General features: G+C 39.9%; 2 protein-coding genes across 6 annotated transcripts; both read left to right on the top strand.

Annotated features, from left to right (window-relative positions):
* The first annotated feature begins 378 nt into the window (after window positions 1–378).
* sbno1 (strawberry notch homolog 1 (Drosophila)) lies at window positions 379–17,824 on the top strand. Of its 3 annotated transcripts, none has more exons than XM_062412475.1 (33): window positions 379–680; window positions 2,890–3,009; window positions 3,098–3,196; window positions 3,309–3,536; window positions 3,651–3,786; window positions 4,501–4,601; window positions 4,758–4,854; window positions 5,143–5,303; window positions 5,661–5,794; window positions 5,902–5,992; window positions 6,078–6,239; window positions 6,376–6,511; window positions 6,597–6,702; window positions 6,792–6,945; window positions 7,061–7,243; window positions 8,189–8,286; window positions 8,361–8,512; window positions 8,666–8,872; window positions 8,954–9,124; window positions 9,215–9,387; window positions 9,482–9,613; window positions 10,832–10,967; window positions 11,069–11,181; window positions 11,286–11,357; window positions 11,444–11,543; window positions 11,712–11,786; window positions 11,957–12,103; window positions 12,268–12,362; window positions 12,450–12,536; window positions 13,117–13,254; window positions 13,351–13,427; window positions 13,747–13,940; window positions 15,037–17,824. In XM_062412475.1, exons 2-33 carry the CDS (start codon window positions 2,890–2,892, stop codon window positions 15,177–15,179), a joined length of 4,218 nt encoding a protein of 1,405 aa, XP_062268459.1. In that variant the 5' UTR covers window positions 379–680; the 3' UTR covers window positions 15,180–17,824. The 3 variants fall into 3 exon arrangements, with proteins under 3 accessions (XP_062268459.1, XP_062268458.1, XP_062268460.1); XM_062412474.1 differs by having other exon boundaries at window positions 379–965; XM_062412476.1 differs by lacking the exon at window positions 379–680 and adding an exon at window positions 1,226–1,726.
* A 992-nt stretch (window positions 17,825–18,816) lies between these two features.
* LOC133975566 (cyclin-dependent kinase 2-associated protein 1) lies at window positions 18,817–22,650 on the top strand. Of its 3 annotated transcripts, none has more exons than XM_062413548.1 (4): window positions 18,817–18,954; window positions 21,548–21,648; window positions 21,789–21,915; window positions 22,012–22,650. In XM_062413548.1, exons 1-4 carry the CDS (start codon window positions 18,927–18,929, stop codon window positions 22,077–22,079), a joined length of 324 nt encoding a protein of 107 aa, XP_062269532.1. In that variant the 5' UTR covers window positions 18,817–18,926; the 3' UTR covers window positions 22,080–22,650. The 3 variants fall into 3 exon arrangements, with proteins under 3 accessions (XP_062269532.1, XP_062269531.1, XP_062269530.1); XM_062413547.1 differs by lacking the exon at window positions 18,817–18,954 and adding an exon at window positions 19,397–19,555; XM_062413546.1 differs by lacking the exon at window positions 18,817–18,954 and adding an exon at window positions 20,045–20,283.
* The last annotated feature ends 1,579 nt before the right edge of the window (window positions 22,651–24,229 follow it).

Raw genomic sequence — 24,229 nt, 5'->3', positions numbered from 1 at the left:
GGATAGATATATACCTTATTGATCTTTACTAAACTCACAAAGACACAGCTCTGTTTAAAGTTATCTGTAAATATATTATTACAGCAGTTTTATCATTTTTACCCTTACTTGTGCACATCCAATAGTTATTACTGTGTAAAAGTCCATGGAACAATAAACTAACAGAGCATCAACATTTGAAGAAAAGCTAATTTCCACTTTAAATCGGTTTGTTGCACTGGTTTTGTTCATTTCTTCTCACTGCCAGAAAAAACAATGAACACCACGTGTTTCTCCTCGTTTTGCTCCAGCGTTCATGTTATTGATGAGGAGCAGCGGCAGAGGAAGAGGACGCAGAAGAAGAATCTACCAGCGTCACTTCCGACGCAGAGCTGTCATGGTCACGTGACGTCGCGTTAGCTCGGTGACTCTGCTATGTTTGTCGTTTGCGTTATCGTTTTTTAAAATGACACATTTCTCGCTCCGGACGCTCCGGTGTGGTGGCGGGGCGCCCCGCGGCCGCTCCGGGGCCCGTTCTCATCGACGCCGGGAGCGGAGGCTGCGGGAGAAGACGGCCGCTGTGGAGCTGCGCGTCACGTGACCCGCATGCGGCCGAGCATTTGATAAAAAGATGGCGTGAGCGCGGCGGAGCGGAGAGGACAACAACCCACCGACCGACAGACTGTCCAACCGACCGCCAGGTAACCTCACCCTCGCGGCAGGACACAGTCTGTGTAACTCCAAGTGGATACTTCCGTCGCTTAACACGACAGCTCGCCGCCATGTTGTGACACCTGCGGGCCAATTTACACGCTGGTTGTTTTCGATTTGAGGCGCTAACTGCAGCGGTGCTAACGCGCCTGGTTGCTAACGTTGGCTAGCTACTGCGATGACACTGCGTGAGAGCAGCAGCAACCACAACAACAACAACAACAACCGTGTGAGCTGACCGACAGCTGCCGTGAGACGGACCCGAGGAGGACACAGTGAGTGCCGCCGTGGTGCTTTTATAACCGGAGCTGAGCGCTGCAGCTGCTCGCTAACATGTATCATGGATTCCGATTCAGGCGGTGGCTGCAGTGGGTGGACTTAGCTAACCAAAACGTAGCGATTAACCTGTTAACGTAAATACTACCGCCCAGAGAAAGTTGGAAACACCGGGTAGTGAAGGCGTTATGTCACCGTGTGTGAGCGGGCTAAAGCGGCTACAGGGGGCTGCTGACATCCGTGACATGTAAAGCGTCTTGTTTATTCTCTCTGGAGACAGTTAGCTGCTCCATGCTCGAGATGAAGAGCCGTCATGTTAGCATGTGCGTGTCTGACTTCACTGTCTCCTCACCGTAAATAAAGTGCCCTTTAGCGTACAGCGCTGCTAACCCTGCTAACCCGTGTCACCCTGAGCTAAACCAGGCCACTTATAAGCTGCGGAGACACAGTTGCCTCTCGTTTATTTCGCTGCTGCACCCGAGTCGTAACCAGAGGGTTACATGTTTGATACGGTGACACTGCATAGATATATCCTGTTTGTTTGTAATTATTAACCGGCTGAGTTAACGCAGAGTCCGGGAGGAGGAGGGCTGTGTTGAGTCAGAGGGATCAGGAAGTCGAGGGCATTGCAAACACGTGTCTTGTTTTGTGTCACTTTGGATCGGGACGCGGAGCAGAGCTGGTGTGTAAACCCCTCTATGATACATGGATACGTCTCATTCTTCCATCGTTAGTCTCGGAGTGACGTTAGGTGTCCCGGGTCAGTGTTCACTTTTCTTTTAAGTTTCGTTTTCACTACTTTTGGCTGGCTGCAAGCGCTGTTTGGTGAACATTTAAAGTAGATGCTTAATACCCTATTACATTGACTTAACTTACGTGTTGGATATAACCTAAACACCTTGGTCGTTTTATAATTTATGTCAAAAAAGTATCGCTGGCTCTTTATCTTTTGAAAGTGGCTGTTACATTTACAGTTAATTGCCTGTTCAACCCCCACACGTGTGAGCTACATGTGGGTCTCTTAATATTTCTCATGCCTTAGGCTGCAAATAACATTATTTTCATCATTGGTGGATTTACCAGTTATTTATCGATTTGTCACTTAAATGGTCAAATGTTCAGCTGTAATTTCACGGTCCAAGTTGAGGTCAAACCATCAGCTTAAAAATAGTTTACAGTGATGTTAAAGAAAAGCATCAAATACTCACATTTACAAAGTCATATTCTGCTAAATTTGTTTAGAATTGTTGCGTTCAGGTGACTAATATGGCTGTTTAGTTAACAAGCAACACAACAGATTATTTACTATTTGTTGGAGTCCATTTAGGTTATTGGAATGAATTATAATAGCAACGCCTGTGTTTTGTAAGGCATGTCTGGTTCATCATGTAGCTCAGGCAGAGACTAGTCTTTTTGTCAATATTTAAAAGTGCCTATAAAAAGTTACTTAATGTGGAGAAAAACGTGCTGTGTAATAAGATCTTAAACTCAAAGACTGATTTGAAAATACCAGTGACATGAGATTGTAAACCTCTTTTGCTGGGTAAATCAAAATGTACAATGAACAGATTATGTCTGAGCTTTTTTAACTCATGTCAGCAGTGGTTTATGTCATAATAAGCTTATTTAGTTCATGAATTGACAGGACCTTTGCAAATGTCCCATTTTTTTCATTAAAACTTCTCATATTTTTCAGTCCTTTTGTTCTGTGTTGCAATGATAACAACCAGTTTACAATCTTTAAAGCGCTTGTTTTGAAAGATTACATTTTCTCTCAAGATCAACCAAAACTGAAATTGAAACATACAATTTTAAATATCATCACAGATAGGATGGGATGACATTTCTTTTCAATTCATGAGCAAATTGTTAGTAAGGTACATGAAAGACTTAAAATTTAAGTTATAAACATTTGTTTTGCAGATGGATCCTGGACAGGATTTACTTCTTGCCGCTCTAAGTGAGAGTGGCATTTGTCCAAATGATTTTGGCCTATTCGATGTTGATTCTCAGGATGTTGCGCAGCCCTCTACAACCCAGCAAGTAAGGTTTTCTTTGTTGTAGGTTTTATGGAGGCAATTTTCTTACACTTTTATAACATAATGTTGAAATTTCCGGTTCTCCCTTTCAGTCTATCTCCATCAGTGCCCTGGATGTTGGAGTGGGGACAGAGGCAGTGGAATTTGTTCGAGCAGAGCCTCAAGCTCCAGTCCCTATAGTTACTATCAGAGTGAGATTACGGAACATGCTCTTTACTTTATTAATTATTTAAAACATAATGTTGATATTGTTTTGTAGTGTATATTAAAATGAAACTTACCTCTGTCTAATATCTCCAACAGCACAAACCTCAACCATCAACCACCACGTTTGTCTTAAATCAGCTGAATCAGTTGCCATCGCTAGGATCGACTGTGTCCAAGCAATCAGTTTCAAACCCAATCAAGCATACAATAACTGTCACCAAGGTGGTCCATGTTGCTAATTCAGCCCTGCGAGGCTCATCCACCCTTTCCCACACAACTGTTAATCCTTCAGTGTCCAGAGTAGTGCCTTCTAACAGAGATCAGGTAAGTTTACGGAACCATGTTTCAATATTGTTTTTTTTTAAAAAATGGAAGACAACCGAATATCACAGCAGAGCATGCCTCTTGTTAATCAAGTTATCTTTTTTATCTTCTCAGCAAATTCAGTTGAAAGACCTGCTTAGGACTGGTCATGTGAAGAGCACTGGCCTGAAGGGAAACAGTCTGATGGAGCTGATGAAACTAAAGCCCCCACCTAACATTGCTCCACCAGTAGCATCAGCCACCGGTCCCGGTAAATTATTTAAATGCATAAGTAGCTTGGAGTTGTCACTGATGTCACCATTATATTTTAATGCAGACTTTAGGCCGTATAAAATGACATTTGTTTGTGTTCAGCCAGAACTAAACGATGTCCCTGTTCACTCCTGAAAAACGGCATGAATAAACTACAAATATTTATAATAGAGTTGCTATGTAGAACTTATATATAGAGATTACAGTCAAAAATGCAATAAACAAACCTAATAGTGCCCTTTAATCAACCTGCACGTACACTTTATCCAATGAAGTCATAGGAAATCTCTATTTTGAAAACGTTAAAATTATGATAAGAGAGCCAATTAAAAAGATGTGATTAAAAAATCTTTTGAATTAAATTGTGTTTTCTGAAGAAACTTAAGAGGGTATTGATATTGTTAGTCTAAGTTCATGGCAGGTCACTTCCGAATGAATGTGCTGAATGAGAATACAAATTATTTTTCTTTTGTCTTGCAGCTGCTGCTGTTGTCCACATTTTATTTGGACATTGTTTATTTGAACAATAGAATTTCAAACCCTTTATAAATCTGATTAACTGCGCAAAGTTTTGTGAATAAATATGACAAAGCTCAATTATGAGATGCTGGAATTATCAACCTTTGGTTTCCAAGTCCTTCTTAATCGTAATATTCAGCAGTTGTGTGTCATTCGCTGTATCTGTAATGTACCTTGTCTCTGCTGTTTTAAGGCGAAATTAACAATGGGATCAAAAAGGAAGTCATGGGTAGAGATGCTGCCAGGATCTGGATTAGTGATGACGTTAAAGTACACAACTTTTCACATTCTCAGGTGAGGTTTTTTCTTTAATCTTTTAGAAACATGAATTCCAATACCGCTAATTGCATTGTTTTTTAAAGGCATAGTGTTTGTGGTTACATTTAGGAAATTATTAAAAGCAGATGAACATTGTAAGAAACTATTGTCGTTATGTCAATATGTGTTCAGAAACCTCCAGGGATGAGAGAAGAGGATGAGCCTGAGGAGGAAGAGGAAGATGAATTGGGTCATGCAGAAACATATGCAGAGTACATGCCAATGAAACGTAAGTATAATTGTTGTGGTATTGGAGCATACATCTTTTGGTTTTAAACAACAGTACAGTGTTGCGGTGCAGAACATGTTGCAATGGTAACATTAGTTACAGTATATTTAATGGTGAAGTGTAGTCATACTAACTTAATTTGTAGTTTTTAAGCAGTCACTTTGATCAGTCCAGATGGAAAATAGACTTGATCGAATTACAACCACCCACCCATGGTTAATTACGCTCAGTCAAACCAAACGCATCCCTGTCATTGATTATGGTCTCATCCACTGTTTGTCAATGTAGTAAGAATTGGCTTGCGGCATCCCGATCCTGTGGTGGAGACCAGTTCCTTGTCGAGTGTCAGCCCCCCAGAGGTGTGGTACAGGCTGTCAATCCCAGAAGAAACCATTGATCGCGGCTGCCTGTCTGCTCTGCAGCTTGAAGCCGTCACATATGCAGCTCAGGTAAGCAGTCATTTTTAGTGAACAAAAACAATGATGAAAAATGCTTAAACATAATAAAGCTACATTTTAATGTATCCTTTGAACATTTTAATTGCGACTAAATGTGTTTCTGTCAGACATATACTTAACTATTATGTAAATCACACACTAAATTAAGTTATTTCTGTTTTAATGCAAAGTTGTATTTAGTTACCCCATGCACATGCCCCTGATTGGTAAAATGCACTGTAATCAGTATCTGTAACTACTGAGTTTTAAATCGGGTGCACTACAAGTTAACACTAAATACGGTTTCGTTTGTGACTTGCTTGAAAGGAGCAGTTTTAATTGTGCATTTCTTTTGTGTCTTATACACAGCAACACGAGACATTCCTTCCCAATGGTGACCGAGCTGCCTATCTGATTGGTGATGGAGCTGGTGTTGGGAAAGGCCGCACCATTGCAGGGATCATCTATGAGAATTACCTTCTTGGCCGGAAAAGATCACTTTGGTAAATACCGTCATTGTCTTGCATTACATTTGACAAACTATTACTTTACAAATAAATGGCAACTTCTTGCGTCAATACTTTGTTACTTATTCACTTCTTTTTATCAGGTTTAGTGTCTCAAATGACCTGAAGTACGACGCTGAGCGGGACTTGAAGGACATTGGAGCAAAAAACATTCAGGTTCATTCACTGAACAAGGTAAGATGCTGTACTTAACATGTGAGAAGGGTTTTCTTGCTAATTTATGTCAAAGTGTGACTCAATTGCACTTCTATATTTACAGTTCAAATATGGCAAAATCTCCTCAAAACACAATGGGAGTGTCAGGAAAGGTGTGATCTTTGCCACCTACTCATCCTTGATAGGAGAGAGCCAATCAGGAGGCAAATACAAGACCAGATTTCAACAGCTTCTCCACTGGTGTGGGGAGGACTTTGATGGAGTTGTATCTTTTCATTGAAGTTTTGATTCCATAGTTATATTTTTTTAATATTTGCAAACGTGAATCAAATTACATTAGATCATTTTTTTTAACATCTTTTCAGAAATGCAGTCATTTTTTCTTAACCACTTATGTCTAGATTGTCTATGATGAGTGTCACAAAGCCAAAAATGTGTGTCCAATTGGATCGTCCAAACCTACAAAAACTGGGCTTGCAGTGTTGGAACTGCAGAACAAGCTCCCCAAGGCTCGGGTTGTGTATGCAAGTGCTACAGGTTAGTAGATGTAATGAACTGAAATCTGTTTCTTAAAACTTTAAAAAAAGGTCAATCGGAGAATAATGTACCTTTTTCTCACCAGGTGCCTCTGAACCCCGGAACATGGCCTACATGAACCGACTGGGCATCTGGGGGCACAAAACGCCTTTCAGAGAATTTGGCAACTTTATCCAAGCTGTTGAGCGCAGGTTAGTTTCTGTGTGACAGCAAAAAGTCTCGACAGTTGATTGGTCTCTGGCTAACATGAACGGTTTTGGTAATTTTTCCTCAATTTCAGAGGTGTTGGTGCCATGGAGATAGTAGCTATGGACATGAAACTGAGGGGGATGTACATTGCAAGGCAGTTGAGTTTTACAGGTGTGACTTTCAAGATTGAGGAAGTGCCCTTGACTCAGAAATACATCAACATGTACAACAAATCTGTGAGGCTGGTAAGCAAATATAAATGTGCTTATAGAAATATTGTCTCGACACAATACATTCATTATTGTTTTCGCAAATATTTAATTAAAACTTATTTAATTTATATTTCACTGCTTCTCTTAGTGGGTGAGTGCACGTGAGAAGTTCCAACAGGCTGCTAATCTGATGGAAGCAGAACAACGCATGAGGAAGTCCATGTGGGGCCAGTTCTGGTCTGCTCACCAGCGATTTTTCAAGTATCTCTGCATCGCATCCAAAGTCCGCAGAGTGGTGCAGCTTGCTAGAGAGGAGGTCCAAAATGGAAAGGTTAGACAACACTTGAAAAATTTAAGCTACAGACACTTGTGTTTTACCAAGAAGCACACGTAAAAATGCCATGGACCATAGTGCAAGCATGCAGTTGCAAATAGCGCTGCATACTGCGAGTTAGAGAACTCTTGGTTATTATGAGAAGTAACGGACTGCGATAGTCTAGAAAATGAATGGGAGAGATTGTAAAGAGACATTAACCATCAGGTGGGCAACTCCAATGGAGTTGGACCTGCACAATTATTATTATTATTATTCTTATTGTTATAAATATTCTGATTCTAGACTTAATCAACTATTGTTTCAGTAATTTTGTAATGTTTGCATTACTAGAAAGATTGTTGTAAGTTGTATCAACAAATGACAAGTGGTGGGTCATCATGTCCTTCGTGTGGTGCTCCCGATTCTAATACTAAACACATACCATGAATTCTCATAAGTGTAAATGACGACTAAACTAGCCACCAACAGGTATTGATTTAGCAAATGGGTTAGGGTTAGTGAAATAACCTGTTGCCAAACATAACTGGCACAGATGTCAAATTCAGAGTAACACCTAATTCCACAACACTAGTTCCATCAGTACAACAGTAATGTCACACTCTCCCCTTGTTGTTCTGATTTTCTGTTTAACATAAAGATATGTTCGATCTAGCTATTAACCCCTGCTTTCCAAGAGCCTGTTCATTTTGATATGGGCTAATGAACATTCACTGTGTAAGAAATAATAGTTAAGAATAATGTGCTCATTAGCTAAGATAATTTGAATATTTTTTGTTCCAATCAGAATTCTGGCTGTTAAAAAATATTTGTTAATAACCCTAACCCCTGGTTTACCAAAAAAATGTATTAGCAATTTCTTATTGTAACAGTGGTGGTGATTAGTGATAGTCTGTGATACCTACATTGAATGCAAATACTGACCAGCTGTTTCCTCTGTAGTGTGTGGTGATTGGTCTTCAGTCCACTGGTGAAGCAAGAACACTGGAGGCCCTGGAGGAAGGAGGAGGAGAACTCAATGACTTTGTGTCGACTGCAAAGTATGTACCACAACTGATTTGTCTCAGTTTTACCAGGAGAAACAAAGTATCAACTGTAATGTATTTTGTTGCAGAGGAGTGTTGCAGTCCTTGATTGAGAAGCACTTTCCAGCTCCAGACAGACAGAAGCTTTACAGTCTGCTAGGCATTGACCTCCCAGCTAAGAAGGCCCCCACTCCTTCTGTCACTGTAGCAGAACCTGAACTGAAGGGCAAGAAAAGAAAAGGTAATAAACAATAAAGCTAATGTCATCTAGCTATAGCTGATTCAAACTGAACCTGTGGTCTTGTTCTATTAGACTCCATAAAACGAATAAGTAAATAATGCCCTGTCTTGATATTGTAGTTTACTTTTACTCATTCTCTGATCATCTCTCCAGGTTCAGAGGTAAAAAAGCAGCAGCAGAAGAAGAGGCATCGCACCCACGGTGGACTGTCGGGTACGAGTTCGGAGGAGAGCCAGTCTGGGGATTCGGACGGAGAGTCTGGTAAAGACAGTGATGAAAGCTTCAAATCTGTCAGCTCAGCAGATGAAGACGATGATTTCAACCCATTCAGAGATGAGTCTGATGATGATGATGAAGACGGTGAGACAAATACAGATAGTGGATGTCGAATAAATATTTTTTTGGCGGTTATAGGAAACGTTTATGCCTTCATTTGTGTAGATCCATGGCTTATCAGAAAAGAACCAAAGAAGGGTAAAGAAAAGAAGAAGAAAAAGAGAAAGAAGAGTATTGATCCAGACTCTATTCAAAGTGCCTTGTTAGCCTCAGGGCTAGGCTCCACCAGGCCTGCTTTCACTGCCTCCGTTAACATCCCCAAAGCACCTGCCACAGGTAAGCGCATCTTCACAAAGCAAAGTAGAAATATAACTATTTTAGAGTCTTGTTAGAATTACTGAATACCTTGTTTTGCTTGGTCCTAAGTCAAGGCAGAGAGTCATCAGGATACCTGCCTAACAAGTCAGGACTCAGTGGAACATGCCCAGAAAATGAAGAAAGATCTGCTGGAAAAACTTGAGGAGCTGGCAGAGTTTCTACCTCCCAACACTCTAGATGAGCTCATAGATGAACTTGGTGGACCCGAAAATGTTGCTGAGGTATATACACCTCAATGTGGTTAAGGTTTTCAATTTTTTTTAAATTTAAGTCTTTGGTTTAACTAATTTACCTGTTCCTTCGACCATGCTTCAGATGACTGGTCGTAAAGGTCGAGTGGTCAGTAATGATGATGGTAGCATCAGCTACCAGTCTCGCTCTGAGCTGGATGTCCCAGTTGAAATCCTCAACCTCACAGAGAAGCAGAGATTCATGGATGGAGAGAAGGTAAAAGCACTGTCAATGCGGAAATGGGCTAATATGTAACTTATAATTCATCAGAGGTTTTGCGCTTTATTTACTGTTACTGTCTCTCTTTGGTTGCTTTCACACCCGCAGTTGGGTTAATTTGGTCTAAACCCTTGACATAATTCCGCAATACATCACCAGTGTTATATTAAGTTATAAGGAAATTCTGACATTTTATGCATATAACTGAACTTTTTGTGTGTTTTGTTGTCTAGTGAAAACAAGTTATTGTTATTATTATTATTATTATTATTATTATTATTATTATAGCTTAAGATTTCAGATTAATCTCATAAATAATTACAAAGGTAAAGAGGCCTCATGTATTATGTTCCAGGCCAATAGTCACTACATATAATTTTCTTTTTAATTTAGAACTGCCAAAGTATATTGCACACAAGCGTTACCTATGATTGCCTAATCCCTCTCTAAACCCTTGCATGGCGACAGGCGCATGGTTCATAACAATACCTACAGATGGCTTGTAATTAGTCGTTTGTTAGTAGCACTGAAATTGCATAGCGACAGTCACAAAAAAAACAAGGTTAGTTTGTTTTCACAAACAAGTGTATCTTGAACTGGACTGGAGCTCTCCTGTCATGCTGTCTTCTGGGTGAGACATGGACCAAACCTCATTATCATACATCAAATACATTTTTCTTAGAGATGGTTTCTGTCATTTAAGGTATCTTCACACTGAAAATATCATCTAAAGTGTAAATTTTTCTGATAGGATTGGTCTTAATTAGTTATTTGATGCTGTTAAAACTATGATTGTTCAAATGAACCATAATAACACGGCTTCATTCACCAATCACTGCTGCACAGAGTGGCTCCAAATGTGCAAGATGGCAGCGTTCGTATTCCAGATATTTTGGCTTCTTGTTATGGATAGTGGGAGGAAGTTAATACACGTCGTTCATCATTATATAGTGTGTGGTCCTGACCATTTAAAAATGCAATAAACAGGCTAATGCAGCTGGATTGAACTTCACCGCACAAAAATGGATGTGAAAGCAGCAATTTGATTCACTTATCACGAAGCATCATCCAGGCTACGTCTCTGTACCAGTTTCTTGTTATACTGAAAGATCTAAAACTTTACAGCACTAACAAAGATATTTGCATATAACAAAAATGTGTGCTAATTCTACTTTAACGTGAAAAGTAACTGTAGTTGTCTTTCTTTTCAACCAGAACATAGCCATCATCTCAGAAGCTGCCAGCTCAGGTATTTCCTTGCAGGCTGATCGTCGAGTGAAGAACCAGCGGCGGAGAGTCCACATGACACTAGAGCTTCCATGGAGCGCAGACAGAGCTATACAGCAGTTCGGTCAGTTGATACCCCTGGGATCCTCGGGACTTCTATTGTGTAATAGATTTATGATTTCAAAATGTACCAATCTTCTTTCCCCCTTATTTGTTTGGACACAGGGAGAACTCACAGGTCAAACCAGGTTACAGCTCCAGAATATGTCTTCCTCATATCGGAGCTTGCAGGGGAGCAGAGATTTGCATCCATTGTTGCCAAAAGACTTGAAAGCCTGGTAAGGACCCTCTGAATTTTTGATTGAGATTTGTGCTGAAAATGTATTTCACATAATAATTTATTCTTAACACTTATTCCATTTGTGGGGATCCTTTCTGACAGGGTGCTCTGACTCATGGAGACAGAAGAGCGACAGAAACCCGAGATCTCAGCAGGTTCAATTTTGACAACAAAGTAAGTACATCCAGAATTAGTCCGAGGGAAGTTCCTTTAGTTGTCTTAATTTTCCAGTGGCTCACTCATGTTTATCTTTGCTACAGTATGGCAGAAGTGCTCTGGAAATTGTGATGAAGTCAATTGTGAAACTGGATTCTCCATTAGTGCCTCCACCCTCTAACTTTAAAGGGGATTTCTTCAAAGGTATGACTCATGCTGCTGCAAACAAGGCAGTGAATCAGTTTCATTCTGACATATGTTCATTCATTTGTTTGCTGTATTTTTCTGTTGTGTATAATTTCTTTTTAGTAACAAAAAGTAATGTTTTTTGTTCTGTGACTGAAGGGTAATGAGGGTATTTTTCTCCTGTAGAAATTCAAGTCGGACTAATAGGGGTCGGACTCATAAATATCGAGGACAGATCTGGCACACTGTCACTTGACAAAGGTGATCAATATATATATATATATATATATATATGTTTTTTTCAATTTCAATTTTTTTCTTTCTTTAAATTATCAAAAAAGGAACAGCATTACGGCTATTCTTGTTAAAAATATACTTAGGCGCTGTACTCGGAAAACTAAAATCTAATGCAAATGCTCTGTGACTGACAGACTACAACAACATCGGCAAGTTCCTGAATCGTATTTTGGGCATGGAAGTCCAGCAGCAGAACGCCTTGTTCCAGTACTTTTCTGACACACTTGCAGCAGTCATTCAGGAAGCCAAGAAGAACGGCAGATATGACATGGGCATTCTTGGTAAGATATTGTAGTTATAACCACTTCTTCAAATAACTATTTTCACAAAGACTGAAGTAAAACTGTGACAGCAGACATTTTGCCAAATACATTTATTTAGTGTTTTCTTCTCTGAAATCATTGAAGTGGTAGTATGTCCTGAACCTCCACTTGTCATGTATTAGATCTGGGCTCTGGTGATGAGAAGGTGAAAAAGGTTGACTGCAGGAAATTCCTAACACCAGGCTACACCACATCAGGACATGTGGAACTCTTCACAGTACGTTCATTTATGCATATTTATATTTTCTGTGGAGTAACAGGTAATGCTCTTTGCCTGACTTAATATCTGTGTCTCTTTTGACAGGTGAGTGTGGAGAGGGGAATGGCATGGGAAGAAGCCACACATGCCTGGGCAGATCAGAGTGGTCCAGATGATGGTTTCTATGTACAGGTATGAAAAAGCTGAAGGTTTTTCTCATTTAAAGCTTTGTATTGGCTAAAATTACATTTTCTTTCTGCAATCTGGCTTGGAAATTGTAAATTGAGATAGATTTAAGATATGTGATCTTTTCTGTGCGAAAAGATTTTAGCTCTACCTTATTGATAGTATCTAATACGGCAACCAATATTTTCACAAGTAATCCATTACATATTTAGGCTATAAAATATAAGAATATGGTTAACGATGCACCAGGTGAATACTTTTGTTGCGGTTAAACTAACCATCCAACAAACACATTTATTGGCAGACATTTTGACTTGGATTAGCCTGAAACGCATTGATAAAAGTAATTCTGTTCAACGATGCCTTTGTTCTATTAAAGTAAGTGAGTCATAATAAATAAGTGAGCTTGCATCATACCACACCTCTGGAATGTGCTCAGTGAAACTGGATTTAGTGGTTTTAAAATGTTCTGCAACCCCTAAGTTTTTACTGCTATGAAAAATAGTCCGTACCCGAAGATGTTACGTTTCTAATGATGGAACGGATCTTACTGTTTTTTTTTTTAAACCTTGTCTTTCACTTTCAGATGAGGAACAACAAGAAAACTGCCATTCTGGTTAAAGAGGTGAACAGTAAGAAGAGGCTGTTCCTGGTTTACAGGCCAAACACCGGAAGACAAGTCAAACTGGAGACGTACACAGACATCAAGAAGAAGTTTAAAAAGGTTACACAACATTCTTTATAATTTCTTCTATGACAGGAACCCTTAATGCTTTTTATGATGAATAATTTCTTCTTTTTTTCTCTCTCTGTCTGTTAGGTGTTGTCGGACGATGCCAAGCAGCACTGGGATGACCAGTACAAGTCGTCAGCACTAATCTGCTCTCATGCATATTGGTATGTGCATTTAATGTGAAAGGATAATACTGGTTATATTATTATTAGATCTCACAACAACACCAACAATGAATATCTGTAGATCCAAATCATTATATACATTTGTACCCTAGAGGTCCATATTAGGCAGTTTCCTTATATCACAAAGAACACTAGCTTGTAATTTCCACATACTTTACCTTCCTTCAGCTTGAAATTCTCAATTGATCAATAATGATGTATTACTTTGAGCTTCTCTGTTGATCTGTTCACTTAAAGACGTTTGGCCTCCAGCTCTGTATAAGGTTGTAAATCTGTCTGTGTTTTATTGTATCCACAGGCGGGGGAACTGTAAGAAAGCGTCAGTGGGTCTACAGTGTGAAGTTGGTCTTCGGTGTAGGACGTACTTTGTTCTGTGCGGCTCTGTGCTCAGTGTGTGGAACGAGCTGGAGGAAGTACTAACCCCCGTCAGTGGAACCAATGTAAAAGTGCAGATTGTTCGCCTCAGAACAGAAGATGGACAGAGGATAGTTGGTAAGTTGAAGGACATCTGCTTTACAGGAGCTGGTTCGTATTTAAACAAAAAAGTGCTAGTTTGCTTTCTTACTGAGAATTCCAATCACTATCCAATGATCTTTGTCTCCTGTGAGACATAAGGCCACAATGTGTTCCCTCCATATATCACTATTCTAGGAAATATGTTCAGGTACCTGCAGGTCTTATAAATAAAAGGTCTTCAAAATACTTTTAATGTCATTGCGAGAAGTATTTTAATATCTGTTGGAAGGCTGTCAGGAGATGATTTACACCTATAAACTATAAATAGAGTGAGCGTTGTAACAGTGGATTGTGCTGCAGGAGGCTTTTTATGTTGAGTGTCTAGTTCAACGTAAAAAGTTGAAAATCTCTTAAATGGTATACATTTTAACAAAAACTTGATGAATAATCTTTCATTGGTCATTCACAACCCAGGTGGCTTTAACATAATTAATGACATTACAAGTATCTGTAGTTTACAGCAGGGGATGACTGATTTTATTTTTGTTAGTTTCCTTAGTAAGCCACATAGACTTTTTTTTCCCTTCCACTGTCCTATGCTATAGATTGACCTTTTTGTTATTTAAGTTATAGTGCTTGTGTCCTGCAGTCTTTGCTAATAAGGTCGCATGAATGAATGAATTTCTCCTCAAACTAAAGTGGCAATTTGTTCCAACTGAAGATCGATACAACGATCATATCTTAGAAGTTAGAAGAATAAGCTTAGCTCAGCTCTGCATAATGGCTGGACTGGGGGAATGGCTATTATGGCTCTTTCTAAAAGTAAAGAACCTCTAGCTCCTTGTATAGCTCATAATTAGTTTGATACTTGTGTGTTACCTCTGTGGGAAAAAGACAGGTTTTGGTTTTGAGTTGTGTCGTGAGGCCGAGTGTTTCTTCGCCCTGGGCTCTGACTCCTTGGAGTCTTTGGGATTGCCAGCTTGATATTTGCTGCACACATGAGGCTTGTGATAATCTCTCAGCCCGAAAACGAAACTGACTATAAATCAAAATGTTGAACTGTCCCTTTGATATTAGCTGCATGCTATACTTAGGCTCATAGTTAATTATCTACCCTGTGTTTCATTTCCAGGACTGATCATTCCAGCAAACTGTGTGTCTCCATTAATTAACAAGCTGTCGACATCGGACCAGTGCCAGCAGCTCGCTGTGCAGGAGCTGCAGAAGAGGCAGCAGCTCCATCCTCAAAGTCTGAGTCACGCGACCATCACATAGTTTGGGGTGGACCACTCGTCTTCATGGGAATCAATCATGTCTCCACCCCTCGAGTCCACATCCCACTGTGATGGGATCAGACTCAGTAAATGTCTAGCTCTGCACTGCAGGCTCCAGGACCGCTGTTCCTTGTTCTGCACCCTCACACCCCCTCCCTCACGTTCCCATTGTGGCTGAGGGTCAGAGGTGTCGCACCGAGCCGTGGTGATGCTCAGATGTAAGAAGGGGTTGTACAGAAAAAAGATTTCAGGGTTTTTTGGTTTCTTTTTTTTTTTTATCTCGACTCTTTTTTTCACCCAGATATTTAACAGGTGATTTATTGTCCTCTGACATTCAGAGTGAGAAGATATGTGATATATTGATCCAGACAGAGTTTAAACCTAGAGGGCATGTTGGCCTGTGGCTGTTATTTACTGCTAACACATGCTTTAAGCTGTTTAGTTCAGATTACCTGGTATGAAGCAACACATTTCTTTCTTGGTCGAGACCAGAGGTGAACAAGACAAAGGCCATCATGTCTGACAACTTTGTGTCTTCAGAAAACCTGGCATTTAATGCTAAACCACTATGCTATAGTAATGTGTGATGAGGACTGTGGGTTCATCATTCTGCAGACATTATTCAGCACTAAAGTAGGTAAGGTTTTGGTTCTTTTGAAGTAGAAGTGGTTTAGACCATCTTTCTGATGTGTTCCATCTTTCTGATGCTCTGTAGCTGTTCTATTTGCTCAAGAGATAGACCAAAATGTCCAAAACCAGTTTGTTTTGCTGTATATATTTTTGTTGGATTTCTGATAAAAGTTCCTCAGTTCCTTCTCTTGAATTTTCATAACATGTTTCCCCTTTGTCTCTATCAACCAGGAGTTTGTCAGATGTGCAGTGTCAGTACAAACGGCTGCGGCAGTCAGGCACCTTTTACAAAGCACTAGCATGGAAAGATTTGTTTTAGTGTCAGCTGTTCATTTATTTCTATTTATAGTGCAGGAACGTATGAGAATATTTCCCCAAAATAAATGTTTTTGAAACCTCTAAGGGTTGGGTTGAATCAGACAGCAGCATATTGCATTCATTTTTACTACGAAAAGGTCCAGAATGAATCTCCCGTTTAGCATTATAACCCGAATGCAGACACAAATTAAAATGGAATCACACTAAAATGTAGTTTTAAGCAGATAAAGGATGTTTATTAACATCACTGTCAAACACTTAACTTAAAAATCCTTCTATGAAGACACCATTTATATCAGTACAACTGTCCTTTTTATTTAGTTTAACACAAGTATCCACCACACATGGGTGTCCATCGGAGGAGTTGTGTTGACAAAACGTAATTATACACTTAAATCTACCCAGTCATTTTTTTTAATGGTTAGATACTACTTGTAGTTGTTAAGCGTGACCTATTTGCTTTTAATGAAGTAAAGATTTGTGCTGTCTTAACTGAATCCATCAAACATTTTTCCTTGATTTGATGTTCCAGGTTGTTTTAAAAAGAAAAACTTTGGTCTTCCCCCTGACTTTGCCTCAGTCAACTTGCTTCTGTTCTGGTCTTGGTGTTATGTGGCTGGACAAGCACGAATTCCAATGAGAAACAAATATTGTGCAACAGCCAAGAAATTCTGCAAATACCTTGACAAAGGCCCACCACTTTTTGATTCTCAAACGGGTTTCAGAGCGACCACTGCTCTGTTCGGAGGTGTGTTTCCTCTTCTAACTTTACTTTATTTATTATTTTTAATGGAAATCCGCTCAGGTGTTAAACTCATACAAAGACCCTCAAAAAGAAAAGAAAAAAAAGGAAAATCTTAGGTTTTACTCTGTCTGAAATGCATGACTATAACTCAAAGGATCCCTCTACACCTCAACTCAGTAAAGAAACTGTGTGGCTCTGTCTTCAGCTGGATTTAAAACTCGTTATCTTTGCACTACAACTTCTTAACCCCCACCCCCCCCCCCACACACACACACACACCCCTTATACCTCTGCTTTCTTGGACCCAGTTGTAATTAAAACCAATTACTGCTTCTGTTTAATAGTGCACATCTTTGCCTCCTCATTCCAATGTGGCATTCTATTCAATCTGCACTGGAAGGGACAGACCAAAGTCTGGATACATCTGTCCTAAGAGATGTATTCTGTCACAGAATGCTCGGACCACAGCAACTCGAACACATCCTCCGCTAGTGGGTTAGCCACGCTTATCAAGTGTATTTTCTCTGATGCATTTAAAAAGACAAGTGAAAAACCAAGGAAAATGTAGGAAATTTGAAAAGTTATCCAAATTGAAATTCTTGATCCAGCACATCTCAACTGTTGGACAGTATTGGCAGAGACCTCAATGAAAACATAAGCTCTGCTCCCTTGAGCCCACCCTATAAATGAATATATATCCAAGCAAACAACTAATGTTTTTATTTAGTCTTTCGGTGTTCTGTACATGGGCTGCTGATGTGATAATGTTTTTTGGATGCTGAATAATGTCACGGCCCATTGGTTCCTCTGAAGTTGAAACACTTGAATAGTTTTTTGTTTTTTTCCTCTGTTGAACTTTGCACGAGTTGCACTACTGACAAGAGTTGTACAAAAATTCAACATTACCTGTACATGAATGAGTGTGATGCTCAATAAAGCTCTGTATACTTCTACCTCATAGTACTGTCTTATGATGTTCATATTCATGTAGGGTTTAGACTTTAATCTTAATCTTGTGTCTTTTTCATGTGATATTAATAATATTGGTACTATGATTACCGATGCAGTAATGTCAGTGTCATTTTACTTTTGTATGTGGTTGAGATGCAGTTTATTTCATCTACTTTAATACAGCTGAAGGTTTAATCCGTAACACTGCATAATTATTTGATAAAATTGTATCTTCAGTTTATTAAATCAGTCGACAAATGTATCTAGTCTGACAACATCAGTTATGTAAGAATACTCAGATCTTTATTTCTACCACAGTGTTGAAATACTCTGGTATACTCTACAATGCTTCTTTCTCAGATACCCATATTGGGCATTTTCAATCCATGACATTTATTTGGAAATATCATAGTCAACCAAAATGAAATGGCAGGCACCATTTTCCATTCAGACTATACATTTTTGATTATTACCTCGTCGATGGTGGAAAAAAGCTTGATCTTGAAATTAATGTAGCAGGGTGTAAATTTGCTCATCTAGATTACTTCAACTGTATAAGAAAGTTACAAGTTATTGTAATGCCGAATGGCCTTTTATATCATATGTTATATTAAATGCTAAATGAGGCACTAATTTGAATGATTGTATACTACTACTAAAAAAGATGAGACAAATGGTACAATATTTGCCAACGAATCGTGGTGACTTGGAATGAGAAATAACTTTATTATTAGAGCACTTTTCAAAATAAAAGAGACAGGTCATACAATCATGAGCACAGCAAAAATGAAATCCTCATTGTTGTGCTTGGAGTAAGCGCAACAAGCACATCAGGGACCCCGGGGTTATGACCCCCGGCGGACCAGGACTGGGTGCCAGACCTTGTTCTTGTGCGTCTGACCATGTGGCCCTGCAGTGGGGGTCTGATGTGAGGGGACACGTATAAAGAGCTGCGCTTCTTCTCTTGGCTCTTATTTGACGAGGACAGCGGAACCACGGCCACATGCCTCCAAAATAAAGCGAGTGCATGCTTTTAGCTGATCATTCCAACTAAATAGCGTGCAACCTTTTTTTTATTTTTGTTTTATTAATGTAGAGGAAGTAATGGACGCGGCCCCACAAACAAAGACAGGTATCTACAAACAAACGCGTTTTACTTCACCTACTAAAACCCACATCGTACATATATCACATATCACCCTTATATCATATTTATATATAATATCACACTGGATGTGTTATTTTACTCTTTAAACTTCGTCTCGGTGTGTTTTTAATGTGGATTTGTGATACTTTAAAATGTGTGAGAAAACTCTTCAAATGTTCGTAAAAAAAAAAAAAAAAAAAAAGAGTATTTAAAAAAAAAAAGAGTTTACAAAGTGCTGTTTAAAGTTCTCCTCCTGGTCGCCGCTGCGCGTTAAACGCGTGTTAAACCTGCGTGGAATCCTCCGCTCCGTCGGGGCAAAATTACGTTTTTTGTGTAAAATGTGATCTTTTAAAAGCACTTTTCTCGGATCAGCCGCAGCGGTACAGTTGCAGTGTTACAAAGCACAGTGGGTGTCAATATAAAGTGACGGCCATATTTGCCGGTGCCGCTGTTGTAAACAAAAAGTGAGAGACAGACGCTTCACTGAATTTCGGGTCATTTTTATTTCTTTAATTTACAATGTCTCTGGGAATGTCTTATAAACCGAACGTCCATCAGCACATTCCGGGAACTTCTGGGAACCAGGGTAAGGAGAAAACGTGGCGGAAAACCCGAGGATCCGTCGGTTAAACCGTGTGTTAAATTCGGGGTCTCGGAGAATACCTGGAGAAAGACCGTGTCTGTAGTTTTTGTCCAGTTATATATGTAGGGTCAGATCCTGGGAGCTAGGCTAATTCATATCCGCCATTATTACTAATGTAAAAGAGCGCCATCCTCGGGATCGGCCGCCGTAGAAACGCTGCCGGTGTGCGAGGCGAGGAGACGGCGGTTCGTAAAACGATCTTCCCCGTCGTCCGGGGTCGCGGTCCTGCCGGGTGGCCGCCGTTGTTCCGCGGTGACAGAAATGTGTCGGTAGTGTCTTGTCGAGGCGGCGTCGTTCCGCTTCCTCCATGATGCTCCTCGGTCGGAGCTGCTGATCGATCTGCCTCTGAGCCTTTCCCGACTCTTCGAGGACACCTGCCGGCGGAGGATGGGTATTACAGGGGAACAAAGCAGCAGGGGAGCATCGGTAATGGAGGAGAAAACCTACAGGAAGAAAGAAAAACACGTTCTTCTCTAGTTTACTTCAGTCACCAGAAGTCGAGGAAGGATTCGGGTCGGAAAAGTGTAGACCGACTGAGTTGCTCGTTAGTCTTTACGCCAGGCTGCGGATGGATCATGAGACAACAGACCACAGGGCACCGACATGTGAACGGCCCCTGTACTCCAGCATGAAGGATCTGACATCCACAGAGCCGTCTTTTCAGTCTTTATGTGATGGATTCGTGTTTCCTTGCAGTTGTATCTTCTCTGTGTGGTTGCTCCTAACTGTTTCGGGCCATTTCTGGTCCCTCTCAGTCATTCGCTGTCTTTTTTTGGACGCATCTCTTTGTGGTCTTTTTTTGGGTCATTGTGTGTAAATTGGGGATTTTCTCTCTTTTCCTGGTGATTTTCTGATTTTTAAATTGTTTTGTGTCTCATTAGGTGTGTTCTGGTAGTTTGGTGTATAATTTGGTCATTTTGGCAGTTTGATGTCTTTTTAGGTTATTTGGTGTCTCTCTTTGTGTTTTTTGCATGTGTGTTTTGGTAGCTTTGTGTTCATGTAGGTCATATTCTGAGTTAAGGTCAGGTTTTTGTTTCTTTATGTAGTTTTATATGTTTTTTGATGGTTTTGTCTCGTTTATCCTCTGTGTTTCTTTGTGTGCTTCTGGTGAAAATGTCGTTGTTGATTTGAGTCTTTTTATAGCCGAGTTGTTTGACTTCAAAAAGAGGCTCCTTGGCCCTTCTGTTCTGGCCCTATCGGTATGTGGGCCTGTGACTGACAGGTCGGCTCAGTGATCCAGTAATGCTCGATGGGATCATTTTGTCCTCAACAATAGTCAGTGGCCATCTTATCATTGAAACAGGCTTTGAATTTGCTGTAATCGTTCCTCATGTTCCTACTGAACATTGTGACTGAGCACAAAATCCACAGCCCTCATTGTGTGCAAAAATATTGTTAATTGCCAAATTCATCATAAGACAACACAACGCGTGGGCTGTCTGAGTCAGACATGTTGCAACGTGGGCATCTTCTATGTGACGACTGCAAAGTGGAACCAGGAATAGTGTTTCACTGTTCAAATGAACAACTGGCTTTTGTTTCAAACAACACTACAGACTTACAAAGGAGGGGAACTTGCCCTTAAAGTAAAAGCAGATTTTGGTTCCACAGTCATACAGCATGGTTTTTGACTCTTATAACATGGTTCAAACATGGTTGTTGTAGTGAGGGGCAATAATTGAACTTAGTCTGTCAAGATGCAAAGTGTGAGCGATCTATTTATCCACAATTCAGTAATGCTACCGTTAAATGACTAATAGCTGACAATTTATGAAACAAGATTTTTTTTTTAAGATGTTGCTTTGAGATGTGAGAGGTTGTGATTGCATGTCATTTTTATTTCTTCCCAGTTTTCTTTAATCTTTTAAGTCTAAATTATATCCAAAACGTAATCAAGATTTACTGTTAAACTTTACATTTTTGATCTGTCCACAGTTGGAAATCTCCAGTCTCCCTCAGCAGCTAACCTGGCCACGTTGCAGTCTTACAGGCCTCTCCTGAGTGACTACGGACCTCCATCTCTGGGATTCTCACAGGTACATTTAATATGCACAGTGCAAACTTTATGCATCCCGTTCTATGTTTCTCATATTTCAAGCCGTTTCTTCTTTTCTTATTGTAATCTCCTCAAATGTGTGTAACGTTGCTCATCTTGCACTGTTTGCTCCAACTTCAGGGTTCCACTGGCAGCCAAGTGCCTCAGAACAAATATGCAGAGCTGCTGGCCATCATCGAAGAGCTTGGGAAGGAGATCAGGCCCACATATGCTGGAAGTAAGAGTGCAATGGAGAGACTGAAAAGAGGTCAGTGTAAACCTGGATTTGCACGTGTAAAACATAGTACAGATGTGTGTAACTCAAAGTTCGTTAACCTGATGTGTCTTTGCGTTGTCTCTGTAGGAATAATCCATGCCAGAGGGCTGGTGCGTGAGTGCTTGGCGGAGACGGAGAGAAACGCCAGGTCCTAGCTACGAACACACAGCCGTCCCCGCGAAAAGAACCAACTCTGGGTGTCTCATGAAAACAATAAATAACTTGCATGGCATTTCCTTTGAGAGGACGAAGTAAATGAACAGAGGATGGAAAAGCAAGCTCCTAGAGAAGGAAAAAAAAAAACACAAAAAAAAAACAGTATGATTCCTGAGGGTTGTGGAGGATCATTTTAATTACATGTGGGTTATTGGAATTCAAATATCATGGAGGATATCATGTGTTTTTATGCCCCATTTTTGGGATCTTAGTTTTGATTCAATTTTTAAAGAAATGAATTTGAAAGAATAATGCATGCGAAAGGGCCCATGATAATTTGTAGACAATGCATGGCTTGTACAGGGGCAGATGGAGTCTTCTTTTTGATAGTGTGTGGTCTGTTTCTCAGACCCCTAGAACACACATGACCGAGTGAGTGAGGGACAGAAATGTGCCAAATGCATTGGTTCATTCGTGTTGAGGTTGGTTTTGGTATTAAAAAAATGGAAAATGCTGTTACTTGCACCTTTGTATGTATTTATTACTCAGTGTAATAAATTGTATTTTCAATACAGGTGTCAGAGTGATTTATTGTGTTTCAGCTATGCTTTATCCAGCCCGGATCAGCCTCTACTTAAAAGTAAGAGGTTGCAAAAATACCTCTTATTTTAAGTTTAAAAAAAAAAAAGGCGCAAGGACAAGTGACAGGATTGTTGTCTTTGCCCCGTGGACATGGATCCTTTGAAAAACTCCATGAAAGCTGCTTGTTGAGGTCAGTGATGCGTTAAAGTGAGAGTGAAGGGGCATCATTGTGTACATTTATTCAAATGCATCTATGGATTGTGAATCCTACGGACTTTGCTGATCTTCTAACTTTTCTGCTTGTGTCACCACGTAGGGGTTTATATCTGTATCTCCTCTGAAATACTGAACGTATTTGGTGCATATTCATGAAATTAGCTACATACGTCCATATTGCTGAGGATTAGGATAAAAGCCAGATCAAACTTTGTCTGTGAGTTTCCCCTACATCTGGGTTCTCTGTACAAACTGGAACTGTGGTTCAGGAGGTAGCGGGTTGTCCTCTAACCAGCGGGTCAGCGGTTCGATCCCAGTCTCCCGCAATCTGAAGTGTCCTTGGGCAAGACACTTAGTATGAAATTAAGTAATAAAAACTGTTCATGGTTTCATCTATATAAATACAGACCATTTAACTAATTACAATAGGAGTTTTAGTTAATAATTTAATGTTTCACTCTTTTATCTAACTGTCATCCAATCAAAATACAGATACTTTCTATTGTACAAATTAATATTAGCTAACAACCAAACAGCTGCAAAACCAATGATACTGTCCTGACGTTTTCAGTTTCCTTAGTGATCGCTGTGAGCGTGTGTGCATGCCGATGTTAGCTATCAGCCAAAAACACACGGCTGTAGATATACTATCAGGTTATCTAAGGTCTGGTAAGAGATGTGTAGTCTGTGATTCTAAATGCACTGCATTTTTATGATCTACTCAGAAATCGGAACTGTTACATAGCACATTCAAGTCATCGTCATTTCATCAGCCTTTTGCCCCACTGATGCATTTCATAATCTAAGATACACTGTATGTTGTGTACAGTAAAAACTCCTGTATGTATTTCATAAATTGTGGCTGCAGAATCGAAGGGACCCTGAATGTGGTGTCAGGTTATTCTGGGAAGAACTCAACCTTTAGTTAACTAGTACCAACTAGACCAGGGCTCCCAAAGCCTGTCCACTGAGTTTCTGGGATTTTCTAGAATGCAAATGAATTGAAAATATAAAACTAAGGCAGGTCCTGCATTACTATAGCAATATAAAAGAAAGGCTCTATGTCAAATTGTAGTTTTAATTCAGGTAGTTTAGTTGTGCTGACATAATAAATATATATTAATAAAATTACCACAAACCAATGAACCTCCGACTACTGAAATCTGGAGTGTCTGTTATTTAGGACCAGATAATAGTCTTTGTTTGCATACATGAGACCTGCTGGATGATCAAGTGAGAGATGGCACCTTTCAGCTTTATAAGTGGACGCCCTCCTTCCTCAACGTTTTGCTGATAGGTCCACACCATCTCCAAAGGGTTCCACAGGGAATCCTGGTGTCACAGGCTCAGC

Source organism: Platichthys flesus, chromosome 19 (assembly GCF_949316205.1).
Source record: "Platichthys flesus chromosome 19, fPlaFle2.1, whole genome shotgun sequence".
In the NCBI taxonomy this organism is placed as follows: domain Eukaryota; kingdom Metazoa; phylum Chordata; class Actinopteri; order Pleuronectiformes; family Pleuronectidae; genus Platichthys; species Platichthys flesus.
The sequence above is the reverse complement of the archived record's forward strand: the minus strand, read 5'-3'. Positions and strand labels throughout refer to the sequence as shown.